General features: G+C 42.0%; 1 protein-coding gene across 4 annotated transcripts; it reads right to left on the bottom strand.

Moving 5' to 3' along the window:
- Positions 1 to 3,273: 3,273 nt before the first annotated feature.
- On the bottom strand, positions 3,274 to 27,561 carry TMEM273 (transmembrane protein 273). 4 transcript variants are annotated; one of them, XM_065671841.1, is made up of 7 exons: positions 27,416 to 27,561; positions 22,472 to 22,522; positions 21,518 to 21,628; positions 19,287 to 19,311; positions 18,647 to 18,815; positions 6,310 to 6,336; positions 5,435 to 5,489 (listed from the first exon to the last, which is right to left on the bottom strand). In XM_065671841.1, the coding sequence occupies exons 1-5, from the start codon at positions 27,465 to 27,467 to the stop codon at positions 18,653 to 18,655; spliced, it is 402 nt and encodes a 133-aa protein (XP_065527913.1). In that variant the 5' UTR covers positions 27,468 to 27,561; the 3' UTR covers positions 5,435 to 5,489; positions 6,310 to 6,336; positions 18,647 to 18,652. The 4 variants fall into 4 exon arrangements, with proteins under 4 accessions (XP_065527915.1, XP_065527913.1, XP_065527914.1 ...); XM_065671843.1 differs by lacking the exon at positions 18,647 to 18,815 and having other exon boundaries at positions 3,274 to 5,489; XM_065671842.1 differs by lacking the exons at positions 5,435 to 5,489; positions 6,310 to 6,336 and adding an exon at positions 16,754 to 17,852.

Here is a 27,561-nt window from a genome sequence, read left to right on the forward strand (position 1 = left end):
ACCCCCTGAGGTACCGCAGAGCTTTTCCAGATCTACTTTGGGCACTGCATCCCCTTGGAAGGAAGGAGCAGGAGCCTCCAGGGGCAACAGACCCATAGGAAACAGCTGCGTACTTGTAGTCTTTGAGACCTGAGGTCAGGGGACTGACCCAGGACAGAAAGATTCCAATAGCCTCCCAAAGAGGGACCTGGGGTGGAATAGCAAGGTCCCAAAGCTGTTGGAGATAGCCAGTGTGTGAGGGGCAAATTCACCAACCAGCCTGCCCAGCCTTCATGGTTTCTTTACCAATTGCTGTTAGAACTGCTCATCCTGTAAATAGGCAGCAGCCTTTTCTTCTGAGTAGCTGTTTTCATGTTTTGTATGTATTTCAAGGTAGCAGCTCCTTTGAAGGGGTCCCTGCAGGAGCCCTTCTGCACTCACTACAGGTTTCTGCTTCTTCCCTGGTGTCACTCTAATGAGCTTAAATATCAAGCAGCTTAAAACATACAGGGGTGGTTGTTCACCAAAGGGGTGAAAAGTCAGTGTTTTAAATTCACTGGAGCATTTCAGCCAGTTTTAATCACAACAGATTATGTTTGCATCTGGTCCCAGCTCTGTGAGTCCTCCCTCAGTATTGTGGAGTAATTGAAGAATGCCATCAAATATAATTATTTTAATTGCCCTTTCACTCAGAAAGATTCCTGATAGTGCTGAGTAGAATCTGGTTGTAAAGGAAAGAAAGGCCTTGTGGATTGTCTGCATCAGGACAGACTGCCATGAACAGTGGTGTGAGGGATCTAAATGAAACATCGCTAACCTACTACAAGCACTGCTTGGATTACAGCAATGGGGAACACATTTTATAACTGAATTTAGGAAACAGAATGTGTGCAGTGTGCCAGTTGGCCTGTGACTCATTTGGGCTTGTTATTAGTCCACACAGTGTTCACACAGTACCCAGTGTAATATCACTGACTTTGCTGAGGCTCCTGTTTGATGCAGTTGTGAATAAAAGCACAGGGTTCTTCTAGGGCTTAAAGCCTGAAATATGAGAATCAAAACCATATATATTCAACAAGGCAAAATACTTAACACCTAACCATTCCAGAAACAGCGTTTTTGTTGAAGGCTGCAGTAAAGAAGAATGATGGTCTAATAACTAGGTCACCCACGCTGAACTTGGAAAGCATTGTCTGGATTCTCTGCTCTGCTGATCCTGGATTGGCCTTTGGTGCAACACTTGCACTGCTCCATGTCTCATTTTCCCCCTCTGTGAAGAAATGAGAGAGATGTGCCTTCTTAGGAGTATGTGAGTTCCTTTCTTTCTGTGTTAGTAATGACCATACAAATTCACAGATGTAGTGACAGGAAGGGCAAAGGCTTTTGTGATTTTTTATTTTTTTTTTTTTTAATGCATAAATATATAGTGTCTGTGGAATAAAACATTTCTGACTATGGAAGGAGAGTACATTAGAATATAAATAAATTTAACAGGAACACTTTTGGCTTGAGTGACACTAAGCAGAAGCTTCCTGTCGGGTAGTGGGGTCTTCTAGGAGAGCACTGACATACGCTAGCAATGCTTTTAGACTTCATCTAGATATTTGCTATTAGCCCCTGTCAAAGAGGCTATTGGAGAGGATGGACTTCAGTCAGGCCTGTGCTGGCTATCCTACTATTCCCTGTGTGCACCTAGTGTGATTTTCAGAAGTGTGAAGCCTCTATAGATCCTATTTGTATGGTATAAACATCCTTTCTTTAGCAGGTTTGCTAGATAGATACTTCGTTTTGCTTTTGTTTTTCCATATTTGGTTGTGAGTCAAATAATTTTTAATAGTCTTAGTCTTTTGTATTTGATTAAGTGCAGGTATAAGAAACAAGTAAACAGAAAATCCCCACAAAAAGACAACCCCCCCAAAAAAAAAAACAAACCTCTTGACAAAAATGATCTGATCTTTCATTTACAGGCACTAGAGAGGCCAAGAATGATTCAGGTTGCAACTGTTTTGACTATTACGTTTGCCATTCATTCTCTTTGGAAGGAGATGAATCAGACTCTTCCTCACACTGTTCAGAGCCGATTGATATTAGTGAGGTCTGATTTACAGGACTTCTCCCATAGGCACTTCTTTTCTACCCATGCAGTTGTACTGAGTCCAGTGGATTTTTGTCTGATTTATTACCATATGAGTGAGTGCTGTGCCAAGCTGTGTGACTCCTGCAGTTAGTCTCGATTTGCACCGATGTAGCTGACAGCAGGATTTGAACTGAATGATCCCACTGTTAGTGTGGCACATGCATTGTAATCAAAGCCAATGCTGCATCGTTATCTCCTTAGAAATGAATGCTGTGTATGTACCTCTTAGCTCACTTCTTGTGTCTGCAACTGTCTTCTCTTCTGAATAACTCTATTCACAAGCATCATTATGTTGCTGTGCATCTGCCATGAGGAGATGATAGGTCCAGAATGACATAACTGGGGCATGTGTCCAAATGCCGACTCCAAAGGCTTTCCCACTGTTATCCATTCAAGGGAATGCCAGCAAGCTCGGAGTGCTCAGCATGGGCCGGCATAACCTGTGCTGGACAGTAAAATAGGCGAGCGCAGATGTCTATTGTGCTGGTTGTGGAATGCCAGGGCTTCATCCTTGATCAAGAATTACTGAAGCTAACACTGTCTTTTGTCTTTTGACTGAATGCCTCCAAAATGTTCCCCTTTCATCTGGTTTTCCTTTATTGATTATTTCCAAGCAGTGCTGTGCTACTTGGCCCAAATTCAGGAGCTACTGATGCTGCAAGCAGTGTTGGTAAAACTGGTTGTAAGAATGGACAAAATAAGCAACTCCTTGGGGTGGCAAAAGATTGCCACAGCAGCCCTGTGCAGCAGTGGCAGTTACTAAGTGTGCCCAGACCTCTCAGTGGCAGCAGAAGCAGCAGCTCTGGGGGTCTCTTGTCCTCAGCTGTCTTTCTCAGCACTCTCCATCCTTTTCCCATACCCAGTGAGCCAAGGCACACACCAAGGTTCAGGGAATTTGTAATCTATTCACCACCCAGTACATTTGCCTGATGAAGATTACTAACTTTAATTCTCCACGCTTTTCTCTTCTACTGCTTGTAGCTTAGCATTTTTGGTTTATTTTCATCTTTATTTCCCATAGTGTACTGAAATGATGTGAAAGAAACATTTGTTCACACAAATAAGGGAAGGTAATAGCTTCCCTCCCTGACCACATGATCTCTTCTGTTCCAAGTCTTAATTAAAATGGTACTAAAGGAAGCAAATCAATTAGCAGATACCTTACAAAATGGTTTATTCGCTTACACATGTACACATGCACAATTACTTACAAGTATCACATTACTGCTTTAGTTTATCTGTTAGCAAATGCTGCTAATGAACTGCAGTGTTACTGACCTGGGTAACAGACACCAAGGAATCCAGGGAAATATATTATTTTTCTCTGAAAATAAACCTTACATTTTGCTGCTCAAAATGTGCAAAAAAAAATAAATCCAGTTTTCTTTGCATATTTGGAAAATTACCAGCTTTCCTAAGGTCAGAACAAAACCATATTCAAATCCTTTCAGTTACAGTTACAAGTAATACACTACCTTATTCTTCAGAGAAACAAAATTCTGATATATCTGCTTTTATGATCTGACAGTGTGCTCACTCTAAATCCCTGACTCAGCACATCAGCACTGGCTTTAATGTGCGGGGTTAATTGCAGCTCTTCATGGTCTGAAAGTTGATTATTGGATGGGAGGCCTTGGTTTCCATCAGGTTTTGAAGTTATATTTCTTACTAATACACAGAATTTCTAGGTTGGATTACTTTTTTAGAAGTTGGATACCTTCTGTTACATTACAGTAGTGAAAAACTGGAAAGAAATTTATTATGATCTGCCACATAGCATAACTGAGAGCAAACACTGGTTTAAAAGTTAACTTTAGGAATGTATGTTAGATGAGCAATTAAAACAAATCCATATGTCTGCAGGCATTGGCCTGAGTGTAAAGTTTAGGAAGATCCAATCTATTTACAGTTTGCAGTCTTTGGGTCTGGATAGTGGGTTTTGTAAGTTGCAATAAAATAATGTAACATCCTGCTTGAAGTCATCCTGTAATGTTATGACATAACAGCTATGCCTGTGAAATATTGTGACATTACTTGATGCTGTGTGTGACATCTACCTGAGGCTCTCAAGCCTCTGGATCCTGCTGGGTTTCCTGAGAGGAGCTGCAAAAATAGGAGGGGATGCCCAGTGTGGCATTGCTCCTAGCCAAGTAGCATTTGCTGCCCTGTCTTCACAAACTGAAAGGAAAAACTGGCCTGAAATATAAAAATCTTCCTGTTTTTCTCACTTTGTGATGAAAATATCTGCTGTAATACAGCATTCTTGAAAGAAGTGGGTTAAACAGAACTATAGCATTATTTTCTGAACTACAGGCTCACAGCTTTGATAAAGGTTGGAATGTGTTACAAAGCAACTTGGGTTTAAGCCATTTAAAATGATTTAAACTATTCCAAATATTCTGAGACAAAGCTCTATTTTTTCCTCTTGTCACTCGCACTATAATTGGAGTCAGGCAAAACAATCATGATGAAATCAAATTCAAGAGAATATACACTGCTAGAACAAGAATGAAGGGGCTGAGAGACTGAGATTATTCACAAATTCTGATTGAATTTAGTTCATTGTTTTATATTAAAAAAGAGGGGTGGGTGAATTTTGGAAGTGTCAGATTAGCTTGTTTTATAATGATGGCATTAAATGTTTTGCTTCGGGGGCCCAGAATTTTTTTTTTTTTTTTTTTGAGAGTACTAAACTGGTTTTATTTCAATGTTCTAAAAACAAAATGTAAAAGCCATTATTTCAAAAAGGAATTTTTAATTTTAAATTATGATTCATTTAAAACACTGAGATTAGAACTACCACATATAATTATACAAGACATTAGTCCTAGAGCTAAAGAAGATACAACTTCAGTGTGAATGAAATGTTTTCCTATTAATACAGAACATGTATTTCCTGAAAAAATTGAGAAGCCTTTTTCTGCTTCAACGTCAAATGAATGATATTTTTTTTCAAGTTACTTCAGTCATTATTTACCTATCTTGAAATACAGGTGTGACCATGAATTCTGCTGCTGAAATGTATTTCTACCTTGATTTAATTGATTTGAGAAATCGATCATATACTTAGCACAGACTAAACAGGATCTACTAATGAGCAGAGCTCATCTATTTGGTTTTTCTCATACATTTCCTTCATATACATGCTGTTGGGAATTACAGGCTTCTTGTGTGTAGGTGACTGAAGTTAGCACGCACTTCCTGTAATCAATCAATCCGTCTTTCAATTAAAGAACAAAGAAAGGAATTGGTACTGGTGAGATTCTTGCCTGTGTACAGGAGATTTTTATTGATCCTCAGACCAGGTAACTGTTGATTGCAAAAGGTTTATTGATCATTTGTACTTTGTTTTCCTGGTATGTTGATGTCATCTCTGAAAAGAAAGAATAATCACAGGTTAACAGTAATTTGCTGGCTTTGGTTTTACCTGGGATGATTCACAGCATCATTGTAAAAGCTGAGCTAAGCGACACCCACATAAAAATTAGAAGAATTCTAGAAAATTAATAGAGCTGCTGAAATTACATTAATGAAGTTCCTTCCACTTAACTTTTCCTAGATGTATCTGTGTATCTTTGGAGGTATATGTTTTTCCTAAGCGAATTAACAGAACAAATGTGTGATTCTTGCTGCTGTGATGACTTCCCAATGCCTTCTTCGCTGCCAGGTATGAATCAACTAGCAGCAAGCAATGCGTTTTAGGGCAGCATCCTACTGTAAGAACTGCACGCTCTGGATTATTATTATTTGGGCCACTTCCCAGCATTGCCTTGCCACATGAGTAGTGACCAACTGAGCAAGCAGCTCGTAGATCCATATTATGGCTGCATCTTTCCAAGAGCTTACCAGTTTGAGTATCTGCTAATGTTGGGGGAATTGCATTGCAGCTGCATAGGGCAGATAGTCTTGCAGTATGCCAGGGCCTTATGTTAGGGTATTCCAGGTACAGAGCTGGGAAGGATGAGGCTGTTAAATTACGTGCCTTAGGCCATGCAGAGTGTCTGGCAGATCTGGGCTGTTACTAGGAAGATAGGGTAGCCCCACAGCCTTTATTGCTGTGCAACATTTCCTTTACCTACATGAATGTGTAACCTTTCCCTATGTTGATGTGTTTTTACAGCATCTACATGTCTGCCTAGTACTGTCACTCCATCTCTCTGCTCCTCCAGCCTCCCCCTTGTCCCCACGCATACCTGTTTTGGCTTGATCCCATGTTTGACCTGTAAAGTACAGAGAGTGAGATATTGTGACTTTCAGAGCAATAATCAAAGATCAGCATTCAAAGAAGCAACACATTAGGAGCTGGGAAAATTCAGGAACTTCTTTTTTTTTTGTCTTCACTGCTCTTAATCTTTTATTCAGTTTTACTCCATCTAGCGTCAGTGTTTGGAAATCATAGAATCATAGAATAGTTAGGGTTGGAAAGGACCTCAAGATCATCTAGTTCCAACGGCAGGGACACCTCACACTAAACCATCCCACACAAGGCTTCATCCAACCTGGCCTTGAACACCGCCAGGGATGGAGCACACACAACCCCCCTGGGCAACCGATTCCAGTGTTTCACCACCCTAACAGGAAAGAATTTCCTCCTTATATCCAATCTAAACTTCCCCTGTTTAAGTTTTAACCCGTTACCCCTTGTCCTGTCACTACAGTCCCTGACAGAGTCCCTCCCCAGCATCCCTATAGGCCCCCTTCAGGTACTGGCTGCTATGAGGTCTCCACACAGCCTTCTCTTCTCCAGGCTGAACAGCCCCGTCTTTCTCAGCCTGTCTTCATACGGGAGGTGCTCCAGTCCCCTGATCATCCTCGTGGGCCTCCTCTGGACTTGTTCCAGCAGTTCCATGTCCTTTTTATGTTGAGGACACCAGAACTGAACACAATACTCCAGGTGAGGTCTCACATGAGCAGAGTAGAGGGGCAGGATCACCTCTTTTGACCTGCTGGTCACGCTCCTTTTGATGCAGCCCAGGATACGGTTGGCTTTCTGGGCTGCAAGCGCACACTGCGGGCTCATGTTCATTTTCTCATCAACCAGCACCCCCAAGTCCTTCTCTGCAGGGCTGCTCTGAATCTCTTCTTTGCCCAGTCTGTAGCTGTGCCTGGGATTGCTCTGACCCAGGTGTAGGACCTTGCACTTGTCGTGGTTGAACTTCGTAAGGTTGGCATCAGCCCACCTTACAAGCGTGTCAAGGTCCCTCTGGATGGCATCCCTTCCCTCCAGCATATCAACCGGACCACACAGCTTGGTGTCATCGGCAAACTTGCTGAGGGCGCACTCAATCCCACTGTCCATGTCAGCGATGAAGATGTTAAACAGGACCGGTCCCAACACCGATCCCTGAGGGACACCACTCGTTACAAGTCTCCAGCCGGACATCGAGCCATTGACCACAACTCTTTGTGTGCGGCCATCCAGCCAGTTCTTTATCCACTAAGTGGTCCATCCATCAAATTGATATCTCTCCAATTTAGAGAGAAGGATGTCATGTGGGACAGTGTCAAACGCTTTGCACAAGTCTAGGTAGATGACATCAACTGCTTTACCCTTGTCCATCAGTTCTGTAGCCCCATCATAGAAGGCCACCAGATTGGTCAGGCAGGATTTCCCCTTAGTGAAGCCATGCTGGCTGTCACCAAGCACCTTATTGTTTTTCATGTGCCTTAGCATGCCTTCCAGGAGAATGTGCTCCAAGATTTTACCATCTTGCCTTGCAGCCTTCAGCTTATTTATATTAGATCTCATGACTCTACTGGGAAATAGTGTTCATCATAGTCCCTTTCCTTCAATACTACTTAAGCAGTTAACTGGTGACTTTGCTAAAGACAGAGCTCACAGGAGATTTGGCAGGCAGGGAGGGATATCCTTCTTATCTTTTCCCTCAGTTTTTTTTCCTTCTCTTGAGAGGAACTTCATCATGTGTATTCTAGAAAGCTGTGTTGAAATTTTCTGTCCCAGTGAAATCTACTGCACTAACCATTAGTGACTGTAAGAAAGTTAAGACCTGATTCTCATTTTTCTAGTTTGAACTGGTCATACAACCCATGGGAGACCATATGGTGAGTCAGCATATGTAGGCTGGAATTAGAGAGATTTTTTTCTGCTCTGCTCCCCTTCCTCCTTTCTTTCTCTAGTTTGGGGCTGGGGTGAATCAGCATAGATCTATAGGGTGGCAGTGCCTGCACTGTCCTGCAGTGCTTTCAGAGCTGAATTTCCACACTGCCCGCTTTGCCAAGTCCTCGGGAGCTTCCAGGGCATCCAGAGGTGTCTGCTGAAATGCAAGGAGGGAATCTTGTCAGCACCTATCCAGTATCTGCCTGCCAGCCCGCTTTGACTGCAACCTGGTGACTACACTGGAGGTACCTGGGGATTGCCTCATCCCTCTTTTGCCTGCACTGGTGTCTGGCACTTCACAGACACAAGGGATTCTTTTAGTGATACAGCTCTGATGTTACCCAGGGTGTCACAGTTATACAGCAACATTTTTCAGCTTGTTCCAAACAGTTTGTGGCAGCTCTTTCCCGGAACAAGGAGACATTTCAAAACATAATCAGGGGACCTGACATGGGGTGAGCTTATGACCTTGTCAAAATTTCTTCAAATGAAATAACACAGATTTGAGCATGTGAACCAAGTTATGCAAATTCCTGCCTGGCTGGAACTGCAGCCATTAAAAACAACAATTCTATCCTCTTCTTCTGACTGTGATAACAAATTAATGCAAAACAAGGCCAGTGCAAAGTGATTTGAGCTAACTGGGGTGAATCAGCAATGGATTAGGTTCAGGGTGTTCACTTTATCCCTTCCGCAGCCTTTGTCTGAGGAGAAGGTGTCAGGGAAATACTGGGAAGGGCATTGTCTGTCAGTGTTGTTTCTATGTGATGTCCTGCCTGTGGCATAATCCTAAGTAATTCAGTCCTCTGCATACAGAAAGAAAAACAAGGGACTAGATGGGAAGCCAATGCTCTTCTCCGTTTAGCTCGATGCAATTGGTAAGTCACCTAAAGAGAGTGGCGTTCTTGCTGATGCTCTCAGGCAGCCTTCCCACTGTTAACAATGCCAGTGCCAGGAAAGGATGGTCCAGGCTTCCCCAGCACCTCAGCTGTAATACTTCACTACTTCCCTTGTGACAGGTGCCCTTGAACAGCCTGATCACTCTGAAAATGATTTTTATGTTATACCATATAGATTTTTGGCAGGGCCAGTTCCACGAGGCCACGGAGATGTGCGACTGCCTGACCAGAATATGTGGCTGCACAGGGAGGCAGGGGGAAGCAGAGAACTGTCTCTAAAGATGGTACACTCTGTTGATCCCATGCTTTGATACTGTCCAGGGAGTCATTGAAGCTCACTCAAAAGAACCAGTTCACAAACACTTCAAAAACAGTATTTCCACCTAAAGGGGTAGCTATTTTTCAGCGCTTGTCTCCACCTCCTGGCCCTCTCTCCCACACCTCTTGTGCCTGCACAAGCATTTTAATGTCTGTGTAGTAAATCACATTTGAGAGTGGACCAGGTGTTGTTTTTAATGAAGAAAAATAAACAAACAAATACGACCCCGCACCTAGTTACTTTTCAGACAGTGCTTTTGTTGTCTTTGTTCATTTACAAGTGCATACAAATTTTCCACTGAAGCTGTGGGCCTCTTTGGTGTATCTTTAAGGCCAATTTAAACCCATATGGAAAGCCTCTAAGCCCATGAACTTCTATGAACCTATGAAAAATTCTCCACAAGTCCCCAAGCATTTGCAGCCTGTAAGGCAGAAGTCATCATCACTGGTCATTTCTTTCAGCTTGCTATCTGCTCTCTGACACCAGGCTGTAAAGTGCCAATGGAATACGGAGATGGACGGTTATAAGCAACGACCAGAAAAAAACCAGACTTTGGATTTATTGATACCTAGTACAGGTCATTTAAGGAAGAACTCTTAATTAATTATTAAGAAATTAATTATCTGTCAGACTACATACATATACTTAAAAAGGGCTCTATAAACACTCATATTTTCTGAGAAATTACTGAAAGAAATTCCAGCTGAAATTAGTGATTCCTTTTTCATTTGTTTAGTGTGAACTTGCTTAGAAATTAAATGCAGCACAAGAAATTCTGTGAGCTGGAATACGCATGAGTTCTGTTTTGATGCTGTTCTCTCTGGCTAAAAGCTGTAGAACTCTCAGTCTCTTGCATCAGGAGGCCTTGTTTTGTTTTGTTTTGAAGCTGTCCTTTAGCTATGGCAGCAGCTTTCATTCCTAACTAATCCCATGTTGTCACCTCCCTGACAAGCCCTAGCCAACATAAAGCTGCTCAGTCTGGACGGCAGACAGGTGCTTCCTGGGAGCAGGGGATTCTCTGCTCAGTGACATCTAATATTTGAGTTACCCTGGATGTCTGTTGACAGGAGTGAAGAGGGTGCTCTTCCAGAAACATTTATCTCTTTTCATCCAGACTCACAGCAGCTCCAGGGAAAAGTAGAGTCACTTGTTTATTGCAGGAATCAGTGGCACCAGCAAGTTTGCCAGCAGAGACCACCATGGCTGTGGAAGGAATTCCCTCTAACAGGTGCCTGAACATTACTAGGAAAGTATTCTCCTGAATCAGCAGGTTTGGCACCAACTCTTACAATCAAATGATTCAGAGACTAGCCCCGAACAGTTGTGCAGAGGGGTAGGAAGGAGTAAGGATTCCTCCCTGTTTGGCAGCTGTGAAAAGGTCAACCACAAATGCAGCCCCCAGATCTGAGGGGAACACAGGCATCCCGGGCCAGATGCTCTCCTAGGGAATGTGGAGGGTGGCCAGGGAGTAGCAAAAAATAGCCAGAAGTGTGGCTCTGCCCATCAGGCTGGTAGCTGGCATCAGTGAAGTATGCTGTATCCTGGAAATGGGTTTAATGAATTAATCTTACCCTAACAGTCTGGGCTATATGTGTGTGGAGATATATATATATACATAAACTGTCTCTGTGTGCATATGTGTCTGTATATGAAGTATTCCCCCCATTCAGGAATGGTGCTAAGAGGAACTGAGAGCCTGAAAGTGCCTAAAGGGTGCCTTAGTAGTGCTTTTTAAACCCTGGTGTCCCCAGCACAGTGCAAAGCTTAATGTCCATGACTTTGAAATGTGTGATATAAAGATCAATTTCATTTTATGGAAAGGGTAACCTAAGCCAAAGTAACTTGTCCAAGGTTGTTCAGAAGAACAAGTTTGGCTAAACAGGACAGTGACAGAACCAGGCAGAAAATCTCTAGTCACTGGTGGCCACTGCCTCAACCCAGAATGGGTATTTAGGGGTTGGTTTTTTTTTGTGCAAATATATGTGTACAAGGAATTGAGACAGCCATTTCTGCTGAGATCATGTGCTCATTTTTTAACACTTAACACAAACGTGCTTGGAGTTGCTTAGGCCATCTCCGTTCATAGTTGCATTTATTTGCAGTAGCATGCATTATTACGGCATTTGTGCATCTTTAAACTCATTAAACTCAGTTCCCAAGATGTGCACTGAGAAAACCTAAGGCACTGAATGCAGCCTTTGTTCTATCAACCATCCATTAATCCCTACAGTGCTGAGCGAACTGAGCCTGCTCTCGTGTATCAGGAGGGTCAGGCTCATCTTGTGCATGTGGTGTCTGCTTCTTCAACAGAAATGCAAAAGCATTTTACTAAGAGGACTGTAGCCCTCCAAGTTGTCTTCCACTCTCATTCCCCCAGTAGTGGATATTTGGTAGCGGTGGTGGTCAATAGTGAATATTTGGATTAGTGGATATATTTCCCCAGTAGTGGATATTTGGTAGCGGTGGTGGTCAATAGTGGATATTTGGATTAGTGGATATATTTCCCCAGTAGTGGATATTTGGCCAATGTGAAGGGAAACCCTGCAGTCAAAGCAGACCAGAAAGGAATCTTTCTGACTGATTTTGCAAGGCTTATCAAGGAGGAGGCCAAGTGTCTTTGCTGACTCTGTTTATCCTTTGTAAACCTCCAACAACTTATGAAAACTTCATGTTGACCTGATGATTGGGTTGTCTGTAGAAAATATTAGTTGGCAGAATGAAAGACCGTGCAAAGGGCTGCTTGGAGTAAAAAAAAAAAAGTGGCAAGTGAAAAAACAACTTAAGATTTAGCTGAGGGGTGTTAAGAAAAAACTCTCAAGTCTTTGACCCCAGAGGTGTCAAAGATTCTGCTGAATCTACATGACCACTTTCTCCAGATCCAAGAAGATGACACTGATTGTCATAGGTTAAAAGGAATATTCCTGGGAGAGGAAAAGAAAAAGGAAGCTTGTTTTAGGAGAACAAAGATGCAGGCAACTCAGTGGCTCTAAGGAAGATGAGGATTACTGAAGAAATCCAGGAAGTTGTCTGGATTACTGGGGACTTAGAGAGAACAGGGGTGCATGTAGGGTATGGCTAATTTTTTTTCCCTTCAATGCTTCTTTTCTGTTGTTGCAAGATGCTTAATGACCATGCACAAGAAGACCACTTTGGACTTGTCACAACTTCTGTAGGGAGGAACTGGAACATTGAAACTTAGTTTTGCCTCTTCCACAAGTCCAAAAGATAGTTGGGGCACACAGGAATGGAACTGTGAAAGATGAAGACTCAAGGCACTCAGCCCAAAACAAGGTCAAGAATGCGTTCAGTTTGTCCAAGAGCAGTGGTCTGAAAGGTATGGGGGGAGCTGTGGCATACTTTGTATTTATGCAATGCAAATTTATATTTGTGGCATACTTTGCATTTATACTATGCAAATTTATACTTTATAATAATATATACATATATATAATTTATACTATGGGCATCACCATTTCTAGTCCTCCAAATAGGAAGAAATAGGTGTAGGCTACAAGCAAGGGGTGAAGAAAGCTCAGGAGGCACTGGGAAAGATGGCCAGAATGGAGATGGGAGAATAGATGTGGGAGAATAGATGCTTCCTAATCAGAAGCAACAGAGCCCTGCGATTTCCATCAGCTACAGTGATGGTCATAGGCAGGTGACAGCTGGATAGCCTTTGAAGCTTTTTGGTACCTTCTCCAGTTCTGTTTTCTTCTCTGTATTCCCATATTCCTCTGCTGAACTGTTTTCCCATATTCCTCTCTTTCCAGACCAAACAATGTTTTCTTTCTATGGCAGGAATGCCATGGCTGCACTCAACAAGGGCAGAACCGAACTGAGTGGGGAAAGGGAGGTAACCAGTGGGCTGGGGCAGATCCACTGAGGTGTGTTTTTGTGGGACTATATGAAGTGATTGTTGTTACAGGGAGGCCAATCCATGCTGCAGTGTGAGCTGGCTTCTCCTGGGTGTCTTCCCGTCAGGTCTAGTTTTTGACAACTGAAGCTCTGGGTTTTGTTTGCTGTTATAAAGCAACTTGGAAGATTCTGTCTATTCCAGGCACTGTTCTGCTAATGCAGAAATATGAGGCCGCTCAGGAAGGACTGCCCCCATCTAGCGTCAGTGGTGTTGGATGGCTTTTGATAACAGGTGTGCCTCTTCTGTTCCATCAGTCACCATCTTTTGGATGAGGATTTTTCCTTGTTACATGTCTGAAGACCAGGCTGGGAAGAGATCAAGCAGCTGGGACTCTACATGAAAGACTATGCCACCTTTCCAAACCATTCCATACCAATACTTGCTCTTCTGGTAAGACTGGTAACACTCAAAAGCTTTCCTCAGAATAGTAGTGACTGTGCTTAACAAATTCCTTTCCTATGCCTGTATTTGTTACTTGCATCCCATGTGCTGAAAGAGGCGAATCAGAAAGATAAAGTGACAACTGGTAGCAACGGAGGGAGCATGTTTAAGCAATCGGAAACTTGGAAGGTACAGGATGTAATCTTGCAGGTAAAGATAGAATGCTATAGTGCTCATCTCCTGGGGGCATATGACAGACGTAGGTTTATGCTTAGAAAAATGTGTGCTTCTTCGTATCCACAGCTGCAGCTGACAATGTTTGTTAGTACTTTGTAGTAATAATTCAGTTGTCACATATTTTGTGTCATAGATATAATCTTCCTCTGCAAAGGTGTCCAAACAAATTCTGGTACCTTCTTCATGGTGGTCTCAGCAGGAAGCCCATGGCTTAAACAAAATGTGCAGAATGAACTAGCCTCATTCCAGTTGCTCCAGGCGGCAAAGTGAGATACCTTACTGCTGCGAAAAATGTCCTCTTAAAGTCAGGTCAGTGAAAGAAAACATGTCTCCAAGTCTGACGTATTTACACAGGAGGAAATGACTTCATTGAAAAGTAATTAAAGCTCACAAAAGTTGTAGCATGGCTTACAACAAGCAATAGCAGCCCCTGTTTCCTGCTCTCTTTGTATAAAAATCTTTTGTGGAAAGGACATCTTAGTTACTCTGATTAGGAACTGTATAACAATATTTTTTTTGCAGAGTTATTTTTGGCATCATGCTATTTCAGTTACTTTTGCCATTGAACATGCCTATAGTAGAGCAGCAATATGTTCTTGCATCTTAAGCAGATATAATTTCAATGGATAGTAGAGTGGCTGAGACAGTATCACTCCCTGGCTGCAGATCGAATGTATAGTGTTACGTGCGAATAGCTGATGCAGTATCTGAGTCACTGTAATGCATTTCAATGCCCAGTGTCCTGTGCAACCTGTGTTTCTAGAACACGATCCTTTTCTCTTGTGCACCACTCTTCCAAGGACATGTTCAGACAAGGCCAAAATCTCTTTTCTTTCAATATGTGTGGATTTTTAGTTGTAAATTTTGGGCGCATTTTCCAAGGGACACACTCTTGTGGCGCTCTCAACTACTTCTAGCATCAAAACTAGGTCTCCAGTTAAGTTTACTTCTGAGCTCAGACTCCAGTGATTAGACAGGTTGCGTCTCTCATTTGCAGCTGATAGTATCATAGAATCATAGAATCATTGAATAGTTAGGGCTGGAAAGGACCTCAAGATCATCTAGTTCCAACCCCCCTGCCATGGACAGGGACACCTCACACTAACCATCCCACACAAGGCTTCATCCAACCTGGCCTTGAACACCGCCAGGGATGGAGCACACACAACCCCCCTGGGCAACCGATTCCACTGTTTCACCACTCTAACAGGAAAGAATTTCCTCCTTATATCCAATCTAAACTTCCTCTGTTTAAGTTTTAACCCGTTACCTCTTGTCCTGTCACTACAGTCCTGACAAAGAGTCCCTCCCCAGCATCCCTATAGGCCCCCTTCAAATACTGGAAGGCTGCTATGAGGTCTTCATGCAGCCTTCTCTTCTCCAGACTGAACAGCCCCAACTTCCTTAACCTATCTTCATATGGGAGGTGCTCCAGTCCCCTGATCATCCTCGTGGCCCTCCTCTGGACTTGTTCCAGCAGTTCCATGTCCTTTTTCTGTTGAGGACACCAGAACTGCACACAATACTGCAGGTGAGGTCTCCCAAGAGCAGAGCAGAGTGGCAGGATCACCTCCTTCGACCTGCTGGTCACGCTCCTTTTGATGCAGCCCACGATACGGTTGGCTTTCTGGGCTGCGAGTGCACACTGAAGCCAGCTCATGTTCATTTTCTCATCAACCAACACCCCCAAGTCCTTCTCTGCAGGGCTGCTCTGAATCTCTTCTTTGCCCAGTCTGTAGCTGTGCCTGGGATTGCTCTGACGCAGGTGTATCAGTGGTATGACTCATGCCTGCCTGACTGGCTTCCTATTTGGTAAATGGTGCAGACCAGTCTGGACTATTTACATCAGAAGGAGATGCTCTCCTATCCAAAACAGAAGATTTGTCCTTCTATCTAACTTTAAACCTGTTTGAAGGATACGAAATTTTTAGATCAGATCCTGTTCACTGTCTGCCTGTCAGTGCAGCTGGCTACAGATCTGAACATGACAAAATGCTAGGAAAAAGATTATTGGCTCAAATGTTAAGGCTAAGGCAGTTATGGAAGTTGGAAGAAACAGCAGCTCAACATTCAAACCTGCATGTGATTGCCCCTTTGTTATGCCAACCACCTCTGATATTTATATTTTCCAAGTGAATGATTTCACCTAGTGTATTACCATGGTGCTGTTTTTAGAGTTAGGCAATGAGGAGACCGAAGACTTGCAACGTGCGATAATATTCCAAGCCTGCCTCCATTGGCCTAAAGAATGTTCTGGTTCTCCACAATATTCTCAAGAATACCTTGTGTGTCCTAAGCATAGTCTAGCAAGGAAAGATAAATCGGTCCCTTGCAAGAAGTCAAGCAGAGAAAATACAAGAGAACATCTAGATGCTGCTTTGGGTAGCAAGAGAAAATGACTGATAAGCTTGGCACTTGGCTGATGCACCTTCCAAGCTCTTCCTCTCCTCCATCAAAAACCAGAATGACTTGTACATTGCATTTAAAATCTGATCTCCTAATGAGTGATTTATCTGGGGGTCTGTAAAACCCAGTGAGTGGCATGGGGAGTTTTGGTGTGTGCTGTTGCCCAGGATGTGTTGAGGCAACAGATTCCTTTTTACTATAGCAGTGGGTTTAAAATATGTACCTTTGCCTTTTCAGTAAACATTCTCTCTCTCCATTCTTCTTGCCTCTGTATGTCTCTTTTTTTGTCTCCTGTCAAAATAAATCTGGCTGCCATGCACTGTAGTTAACTCAAAATACTGCTGGTATTAAATGTGCCCAGACATTTTTATTAATACATTAAACTTGCATGAAATTTTTAGGCATTATAATTTACCAAGCTTACACCAAGATGGCATTTGAAAGTGACATGAGCTATTAATTAAAATAGAGGACATTAAATAATTGTCAGTTGACATCTAAATTACTGTTTTGTTAGCTGACAGAAGCTTGCCTCAAGCCTTTTTCTCTTCTCAAATGTTAGTAAATATCCCATTGAGTTTAAGGGCATCCCATTATGAATTGATCATTTAAATCTTAACATTATATACCTGACTAAATAAAGTTGTAAATGCTGTTAATTATTTCACAATGAGCTGTCATTGTCATGTGGATGTAGAAGCACTTACATTTTAAGTGTTTAGGAAAGTATCAAGTGGGACACATTGGAATGCTTCCCGATTTTAATGGAAACCTGTTCTTGCAATGTGTTGGTTAGGTTCAGTACCAGCTAATTGGGGTTCTAGCATAAAAAAAGATTATCTGCATCAAGGCCTTCAACTAGTATGAGGTTGAACAGCTCCTTTGGTTACGATAGTATTGTGCTGGGTGACAGCTACTCAAAGTATATGCCAGCTAGGGAGAGAAATTACCAAAGGGCTTGAGGCTCTTGTGGGAATAATGAGGTGAAGTTTACAACAAAATTTGGCTAAAGGTGAGTGCTCTATCAGTTGGATTAAGGTTTTTTCCTGAACAAACACTAATAATCATAACTGGTCAAGAGACAACGAAGTTGTCTGCAGAAGATACACCAGCTCTCATCTCCAGTCCTAAAGAATTGGAGATAATCTCGATTATCACTGAGGGTTTCAGGTTCCCTGCGTTCCTGAGTGATTCTAGATGGCTGTGCAACTGTAATATTTAATATACATAGTTTTGCCCTCAGACATTGTGGAATTACGGCTTCTTTAACTGGTGAGTGTCAGTAGCTCTAAGGCAAAGCGTTTGAGTATTGTGTCGTGTTTCCAGCCTTAAAACCAGGATTTTGGCGTGAAGCTGGAAATTTCACTCTGCCTTTTAGCAAATGTTTGTAGGCCGGAGTCAATGTAAGGTCGTCTTTAAAGATGTAAAATTCTGATGTGTGACAAAGTCAGTCGCTTTCCCTAGAAAGATCAGAGGATGGTATCATAGATGTTCCAACTGTCTCAAAAGAAAATATCACACATTATAAGCAGCAAGGGGATGTAGAAAACAAGGAGCAGTTCATAGATTGTCTGATCTATCATACCATCTGCATTTCACCCAGGCAGTAAATTTACTGCCTTCTGTGTCTGATCTTGACTTTGTGCCTCTTCTCCTTTTGTTTTGTTTTCTGTTGGTTCTGGTCTCTGGCTTTTCTGCTTTGGCTTGGCTTTATCATGCCCTTCCCATCGTTTTTCTGTCTGTACCATCCTTAATACACCAGAAAGTTTACTGGGCATTCTAGGTTAGCTCCTCTGGCCAGATATTAGTCTTAATCTATTTTAGGTTAATGCACAGAATTTTTCAGTGTCTTATAAGAGAATAGTGTGCTACTGGAAAGGAAACATTTTGTGACAGTTGTGTTAGTTTGGGGAAGTTTCTCCCTGGTAAAATAACAGATGCTTTGCCTTTCTCTGTTGGACAGGCAAAATATTGAAGTGCTTGCTGCAAGGGGTGCCCTTGCACCTTGCATCTTTAATTGAGTGTAAGAGCAACAAAGTCAGCAAGAGATGCTTTGCTCTCTTTACGAAGAATGACTGTGACGGGGATATCCTTCTATCCAGCTGTCTCAGGGAGGCCAAAAGACATTTCTTAGGTCACTGAGTACAGCTGTTGCCTTCAGTTCATGAAAATGCTGATTAATTAATGTCTAATGTTCTTCTTTAGTCACTTAGAAAATGTCTCAAAGGGACACAAAAAAGTATCTGTAGCTTACCATCAGTCAACAGACAACTTGCAGTCCAAAATCCCTGCTCCTGTACATCTCTACCCTACTGCTGGTCCTTGGAGAAGGTGAGGAGTAGCTGTTGCCTAAGCAGTCTAGCACTGCCTCTTCTGCCTGTGAATCCATCACGCGCCCAAAACCTGAACTGGTCTTCTTGTTTCTAGGTTAGGGGAAAGCAAGTGAAGGTCAAAAATACATTGCTTCCAGCAGGAATGATCTCTGCATGACTTTGGCCTGTAAGAATGCTTTTGAAACAAGGCTTTTGGCTTTCATCCCTTAAAAATGCCTTTTTTTTTTTTTTTTATGAATTTGCTGTTATAATACGTAGTACAAACATAAAAAAGAAGCTTAATCAAAAGTGTCTGAAAGATTTTCTTTATAAAAAGAATCTCAGTCTGCTGGGATTTTCCTCCTATTTCTGAAATGTCAAAACCATGCTACAAGAAATTTTCTTTTTCCACACAGATCCACTAGATACACTGCGTTATCATAGTCCACTACATGCTTTCATGCATGTCATGTGTTACTCAAATCACAGTTGCGGGGAAACATCATGCATAAAGAGAGAAGTTAAGCATTACAGGTTGTGTATTGCACCACCTCAAAAAACGCATGGGACAATGACTCTTACCTTCTATCCAGTTTGCCATCTGACTCTAAAAAGACAACAGGAAAATACGGTTAGCTAAGAAACCAGGAACAAAATGGTGATAGGCTTCCTCAGAAGTTAGGAGGATGCAACCAGAACATAGTTGTAGCTGGTAAGATCCACCCATTCTTTCTGAGGCAAAGCTCTTTGATATTAGTAGAGTCATGCAACCTTCCTAAAGTCCTTGCTTCTTCCAGTTATAATATGTCAATTTTCTCAGACCTGTATCTCTGCTAATATTTCGGATGTTTTCAGAATGATTGTAGCACATTTCCAGAGCATCACGAGAAGCAAACTTGAGGGTAGATGCTTGGTGAGAATGAGGTGGAAGCAGTCTCCCTTTAGGTCTGCTATGTAGTGCCACTAAAAGTATTAGCCATTTGTCTTTCAGGAAGCGGCATTATGTTGTCATTTGTATCCTCTTGAGGTACTTGGGCTGTCTGTATTCAAAATTATCCTTTAAAAGACCACTGTGTACTCTAAATGGGATGAAATCAGATTGTGACTGATAGGCTGAGCTCACTGTAGCAGTACTAGGCCCATAGAGCTCAGTCTGGTGCACTCCAAGCTTAACAGTCAAGATCACTGCTCTCCTGTTTACCAAGTCATGGTGTGCTCGTGGTTTAATAGAGTTAGACAGTTCTGGATGCCAGAAAATTGCCTCTTGTTTGTTGCATGATGGTTAATGCAAAAACATAGCCACAGAAGCAAACTTTTCTGGATACAGCAGATGGACAAGCAGCTCCTAGTCCTGTGCTGTAGCAGCCTGACTGAGTTCTCTCACTGCATTTTCCTTGTCTAATGTCTGGTTCATCTTTCATGGGGGAAACTGGCTATATTTATCAGAATAAATGATTTTTTATTACTTTTTTACGTGGACTGCAAAAACTGACATTTTGCATGCAACCAGAGCTGTAATGGCGCTTTTTTGAATTTCTGGAGATTTTTTAAATCCACCATGGAGTCCCTCCCCATGTCAGGGGGGTTGGAACTGGATGATCTTTAAGGTCTCTTTCAACCCAAACCATTCTATGATTCTATGGCATACAGAAAGCAAGGCTTTCAGTCCCTAAACTCTTTTTATAGTTCCTCTTCTTTCAGTAAGGATTATTTCCCCACGTATTACATGAGATTGCCTCACTGCTTCCATTTCTGCTATGGTTTCCTTCTAAGCCAAATTCTCATGCACTACTTGCTTGTTAAGAGTACAGACCTCTCTTAACAAGCAAAACATAGGCTGCAAAGATTTGCCTTAGCAAAGTCCCAGAGCTCTTCTTTTGCAAAAAAGAATAACTTATACAGAAGTTCCAGTGAATCTGCCAGGACTTTGATTTTCCTTATTTGCCACTAACTGTTGTTATTTTATGTGCTATGCTCTTTATTTCTAGCTCTTAATTGCAGCTGAGTGTTATCGTGTGCTGTAACTTTATTTCACAGATGATAGCTGTATTTCAGCAGTGCAAGAAATCATAGTATTTGTTCTGTATTGCTCTTTGAAGCACTTTGGAGTCCCACCAAGTAAGAGCATCTGAGGATGGAGGGCAATGGGACAAATTCTGCCTGTCACTAACTTCTGTCTACTGAAATGATGGTCATTATTTTGGTTTTGAATCCAAAAGTATGGGTTGAAAATTGCTGGTATGAACTCAAAAGGAACTGTTACTACCAGCAGTTATGATTTTAGATCAAAGAGCCTTTGCCTGTTTCAGATGAAAAACGCGCTTTCTTGTAACAACTTGAAAACCAGCTGCAGTGGTAAACTTATAGTTTTGCTATGTACTCTGATGGAAACTGCATATCTTAGAGCCAGTGGCATTTGAAAGAAAAGTCCAGAATCAGTGAAATAAATTGTAATTTTGGTTAGGAAGTGTGAGCAAGCCTCTTGCCCATTCTGCAGATGCAACAGGTTCATTAACTTATGTTGAATAGACAGAATTCTGTTTAAAAATTAAGTTATTCTAGAAGATACCTAAGCAGTATGCTGAAGTGAATCTGTTTCTCTGATAGGGTTAAAGAGCAGAGTTGGTTATACCAAGATCTGAATCTGCAGTTACAGGGACTCCAGAACTTCAGACACTTTTGAAAATAGTTCTTCAGAGGAAAACTGGAGCTGTGGCACATTCACAATTCCTAACACCGAAGCTCAGATCTGCTGTATTGGAACATAAGGAGATCTAGATCTCTGACTAAGAAAGCAGGAGTATTTTTCTTACCTCCGAAAACATTGTCAATCATCTGTTTTTTGATCATGCAGATTATTACTGCCACAAAAGCAATTGCTAGGAATGCTCCCAGAGTAACTCCTATAATAACATATGTGAAGTCTGCGAACAGATTTGAAAACGAATCAGTGAGTATACACCGTTAAGTAATATATGCAGTCTTTGTGTTTCAGATGTGACATGAAGTTTCCAAAGTTTAAATGCATCTCTAAATAAACAAACTTATTTATTCTTCAGAAAGGCTTGGTGATGCTGAGACAGACCAGGTACCTGAACAGAGTCTACTCTTTCAGCCCTCTGTATATCATGAAACCACGTCAACTTGCAGCTAAGGAATGCAAAGCCATTTTAAGATAATGAATAACTTTAGCCTTTGGTACGCGTAGGTTTCAGCTGAGTTGTTTAGCTAGGGCTCTGCTTCCCCCACCCCTGAAAAGTTAAATTCCCCATTCTCACTCCCTTGTCATTTTGTATCCTGCCAAACTCTTATTCCTGCTTCCCATAGCTGCATGTGCTTATCTTCATCTCCACTTCCCACTCCCCAGACTTGTGCCCTACCCAACTGTTCTGCCTCTGCAAAGCCTCACAGAGGAAGCAGGGGAATTTTAAGTGTAAATTAGGTGCAATTTTGTGGGGTTTTTTTTTTTTTTCACCATTGTGTGTATACAAGGCTCCACCTTAACCTGTCAGGCAGAAGGATGCCTGTGTTGAGGGCCTGTGCTCAGGATCTGTCCTCCCTATGCTCATAGTATGTATCCAAAAGTACTTTAAAAGCTCCAGTCACACAGCAGAACTTTGCTGTGCTAGGCATAATACAAACATGCAATCAGGTGATTACCTTCTACACATAACAAGTATGTAAAGCCTCCTAAGCACATTAATTTTTGTTGTATTTCTTTGCCGCTAATTTCCTGTCTGGAAGCAAAACTCTCACCATGGACTCACCTATTTCTTCCTCTGAGTTTCCAGAAGCATAAACCTTCGCTCTCCAAAAATCTGAAATGGAAAAATTTTGTCCTGTTAGGATATCAAGGAGAATACTCTACATTGAAGGAGAATGCCTCATCTGGTTGATCCTGGTAAAACTTAAGAAAGGATCTGAGGCTTCCTGCAGTAGTGAATAGTTATCAGTCAAGTTAATAAGGGCATCCTAGGAATGTGAGCACCACATGCCAGGTTTTGGACAGAATGGAAAATACAAAATTTTTATATTTTATGTTGTGTTAGTACTGTTTCTATTCCAGAGTTTCCTTCATGCAAGCTTGGAAGCTGTATACAAGAAAAGTTGCTATAAATCAAGAAAAAGACTATCAATGCAGTAAATGTAATGACATGCTAACAAGAAAGAATATAGCACACCCCAGCACCCCTCTCCAGAAAATTTGTGAGCCAGTCCCTCTTATAGTTCCAGGCTTCAAAATGTGATTTATTGCTGGTAGACAAGAGAGTCTTTTGCGAGAGAATCTTATGGGCTGGAAGTAACCTTTTCAGAGACTCCCATGCCAAGTTCCCTGTTCATCAAAAGGACACCATCCTGGCCCTTCCCTTCTCCATAAAGCAGTGAGCTTTGCTGCCTGATGCTCAAAGTCTGCAGGCCCTCAGCATGGAGTGGCTTTGAAGAAAACTATTCATTCCCACATAACTTTTTGAGGAAATATTCAAAAATTTCAAAAAAGAAAAGAAGTCAAGAGAAAGCAGAGGTTACATTTAGTTTTAATGTTGCTTGCTTATTATAGGAAATGGCTAAAAATGTACACTCAAATTTTCTTTTTCAGTGAGGGGCATTATTTCCAGCAAAGTCTTTACTAGTAGCTCCAAATGATGTAACTGATGTGCAGCTGCATGAGGTGCCTGGGGCATGAGAAGGCTTTAATCGCAGATATGACTCCTGCATTTTAAAACAGCATGCTTCTTGAGGTTTGGGGAGCTATGCTTTCATTTCTTGTCCCTTAAAACGAACAATAGAAATACAATTACTTTTAAACTTGACGCACAGTCCTCCCACTCCAAAGCCAGCCTTTTTGGTACCTTTACAGAAATCTATCCTGTGCCTGCTTTTCAGACCGCTGAAACTCTTGAGCTGAGTGTGGGCTCTGAGGCTTCCATGGTTATGTCAGAAATATCTGATATATTGGGTGGCTCACAACAGATTTGTTTTTATTTCCTGGTCTTAATCACATTTCTAATCCCAAATTCATAAATTACAATCCAAACCTCAAAAATCTGCAGACAAGCTTAAAAAAAGAAATGTTGAGTTTTAAAGCAAATATATTTTGGGAACTATAATTCTGAGCTGAAAATCCTTTTTTTGCCAAACTTTTCTTCATAATTAAAAAGTCTGGAAACTTATTTTATACAAGCAGAAATGTTTTCTCTCCAAAACCCCCATGACACTTGGAGAAGGGAGTTGGCAGGGCTGAGGAATCCAATTGCATCTATGATCGCAAAAACTGCTATCCCAAATGACCAAAATCAAAGTTAGAAAGAAAAGGAAATTTAAGAAAGAAAAAATCTAAGACTATATAATGAGTGTAAAAAGCTTCTGAATTTCCAGATTAAAAACCAGTCTCTTTGCTCTCGCCTGTGAATTTATTTCATTATAAATTAAAAAAAAAAAAACCTTTCTTCCATCCCTTTAATTATTCTTTGTGCTCATATGAAGAATGTTTTAAATTCAAATATAATAAAAGTGATATTGTAATACTTTTATTATCCTAATGATCATTATACATAGACCTTAATGTATGCTTTCTAATGGAATTAAACCAGTGACAGATTATGTGTTTTATGGCAGAAATAATATTTTACATGGAATATTTTATGTAGGTCAGTTTAATATATTGAAATTAAATTATTATTTCTTTTTAAAAAGAAAGGAAGGGAAATCTCTGAAAACCCACAGGACTAGAGAGAACACTTCCAATTCATATTTTCAATATGGTTTTAATTAAGGTTTAATATTGTTTACTGGGTGCTGCTTAAACACAGTTTGCTGGTGAGGACTGTGTTAGCTAGCTTCTGTTTGTTTCAGGTTCTTCTTAGATGAAAAGAAGTGGGTTGACTAAATCAAACACACATGTTGCTGTTTGACCCAGATCCCATCTTCAATTTAGATCTTTTGGGGATATACACAAACCTCCTGCTACAGAGAGGTTAGAAATTATGCCTTAAATTCTGGAGTGCTCTAGTCCCAGTGCTAGCTTTCGGACCCCTTATCTCTGTATTTAGACTAACTCCCACATCTTGAACAAGCCCTCTGGACTTGCAGAATATTTGCTTCTGGGTGGAAGAGACTTGCAGGTGAATGTGGCATCTGTACTTGAGTGACTCATGGATCATTTTCCAAAGGGTCCTGAAGTAACTGATGGCACTTTCTCACCTCTCTTATGTACTCAGCTCAGGCATAGCATGCAACTGGCACTATAATACCGGCCTGGCCACACCTGGGGCCCTGGCCACACCAGGAGGCTGGTGAGAGGTATGGGCTGCATTGTGGAATGGCTGTGGAATGTTCCTCTGTGTGTGATGTTGGCAGTCTGGAGATGAGACAGCAGACTAGACAGGTCCTGGATTAGAGCTGGGGGGAAAGAGAGAAAGAATAAGCGTGGTTGTGCTGAGGCAGCCTGCCTGAGGAGCGGTGTTTGATGTGGTATGCTGGAGCCAGGCACTCAGCTTACTTTTACTTCTGCCTGCCTGCTACAGTCCTCTGCCACTGTGGCTACCTCCTCCAAAGCAGAGCTCCTGGTAAGGCAGTGGACCTGCAAATAAACACACCAGGCTGGGACTGGGGTGAGAGCCCTGGTTTGTGATCCCAGTGTGTCCCTGAGCTGGTTTAGCCCTCCTCAGATGGCACACAACACTGGACAAAGCAGGAAACAGCTTTTGAGCTGCACTGGGGGACATCCTGTTCTCCCTGTGCCCTCTACTATGTAACTGTGCTCTCAAGGTGCCTTGCCCATAGGTCAGTGCAGTGAGGAAAGTGGTGCAGAACGCAGTTTGCACATAAGATCAGGGAACAGGAATAGCTCACTTTCCCACCTTATCAGATACTGTGAGCTACTCCCAGCCATAACCTCCAGGGATAAATGGCAGTATGTGCCTCGTCTTTCTCAGTGCACAGCACTTGCTGTAGTCCCTTTTCTCACTGCCTCCTGCTTCCGTGTGACTTTCTTCTCCCTTCCTCCCCATCTCAGATTTCTTCTCATTGCAGCACATATTGGCTGGTCCTCTGGCACTGCAGCAGCCTGGGGTTCAGGACCATTTCTCTTTGGGGCAGCAAATGGGAAAGAAAGAAAGTATCTGGGGAACCCTGAGGTAGGCTGTAAAAAGGAGTGGCTCACAGTGGGTGTCTGAGCAGTTCCAGAGTCAGATAAGGAATGCCCATGGCAACAAAGAGGATACTGGTAATGAGCCTGCTGGACATCATTCATGAAAAGCATTATTAAAAGAAGTATTTTAGCTGGTATTTAGTGTAGCAAAATTCCCAGCTACGTATGAATTTCGTAAGATAGACACTGTTGGCATCCAGGCAAATGAGGTCCTTCCTTTGTCCTCAAATTAGAGGCAAAATCCTTCTCTGTAGTAACAGATGAAGACAGGAATCACTCTTACACGGAGACAGAAATTGTTGAGCTCTAGTCTTTGCCAGGCAGCCCTCCATCCAAGGCCTATAGATTGCCTGCACCTTTCCATGTGTCAGTTGGAGGCATATTAATGTATTTTCCTTTTATCTATTGCAAAGTGCCTTTTGCTATGGAACATGTTTTGCTGCCCTTGAATCTGTGTCTCTTTGCTCTAAGCAAATGCTACTTTATTAATGGGACTTGTGTCATTTGACTAGTAAGCAGTAACTAGTCAGTAACTGGAGAGCAGATGTTGCTGACTCTACATCTGTAAGAATGGTTGGTTATCTATGTCCTGTGTGGTGGACAGTTTCCATTTCTCTGGAGACTTGGAAGTGTCAATAGAAAGGTGCAGAGGGCTTGAAAGGCCAACAAATAGGATAATGAGAGCAACAACATCCTCTGTGTACCCTGAGAAGGACTACAAGAGGATAAAGCACTGTTGTACATCTGTGGATAGCTTTGCTCACAGAAGCTGAGGCAGAATCAGGTGCCCAGTGGATGCAAGCAGTCTGTATGCCTTAGGCAGGAGCAAACTGCCCTCATGGGGTTCCCCGAGAGTAGATGATGATTTTGTATGAATTTCTGCATGAAGTAGGATAGTGTGGGAGGTGTTCATTAGGTAAAGATGAGTCTTACTTAACGTCTCAGAGACCTCAGTAACCACTGTAAACTTCTGCCTTTGTGGCTGCTGCCAGCCCCATCCTCCCCATTAGTCTACATTAAGCCCAGTGTTAATATGACCCCTGCTGACACTTGCTGTCTATGAGCCCCAGTTCTTCCCTGCACAAATTGGATGTGAGTAACTGTGAAATAACAAGCAAATTGTGAGAAAGCCGTGCTTTGGGCTGGCAGGAAGCATTAGAAGCAGAATGAGTCAGAAGCATCTGGTTCTGTGAGTGAGAGTTGCAAAGACCAAAACTGGCTTGCAGATAACATGCACATTGATCAAATTTTTTCTTACACTCTACTGAAGTACAGTGCCAAACAGGATGTTCAGTACCTCTGCCATCTAACCTGCAAGGATGCAGTATCTTCTGGATTCGCACAGCAGACCCTTTAGCACTCAGTCTAGGAAATGCTAGCTGAGAAAACTCAGCAAAATACCTCACTGTCTCAAAATATGTGCTCTCCAAGAAACAGAGTTCTAAACTAAGTTTTAAACTTCATACATAAAACGAGACTGGGACATAAATAACCCCACCATGCTCAGGGAAAAGAGAAAGCTCTCAACAAGGACTGAAAAGAAATATGATAGATGACTTACGTAAGAGGAGAAATGCCAGTAGCACTGCCCCCCAGCTTGTTAAGAAGGTCATTGTGAAGTTTTGACACCGAAGTTTCACCAATTTTCTGAATTTAGCTCTTCTGCAGTGTCTTCTTAAAAAAAAAATACAAACAAAACCAACCCCA

This window comes from Lathamus discolor, chromosome 3 (genome assembly GCF_037157495.1).
Source record: "Lathamus discolor isolate bLatDis1 chromosome 3, bLatDis1.hap1, whole genome shotgun sequence".
NCBI classification, from domain to species: domain Eukaryota; kingdom Metazoa; phylum Chordata; class Aves; order Psittaciformes; family Psittacidae; genus Lathamus; species Lathamus discolor.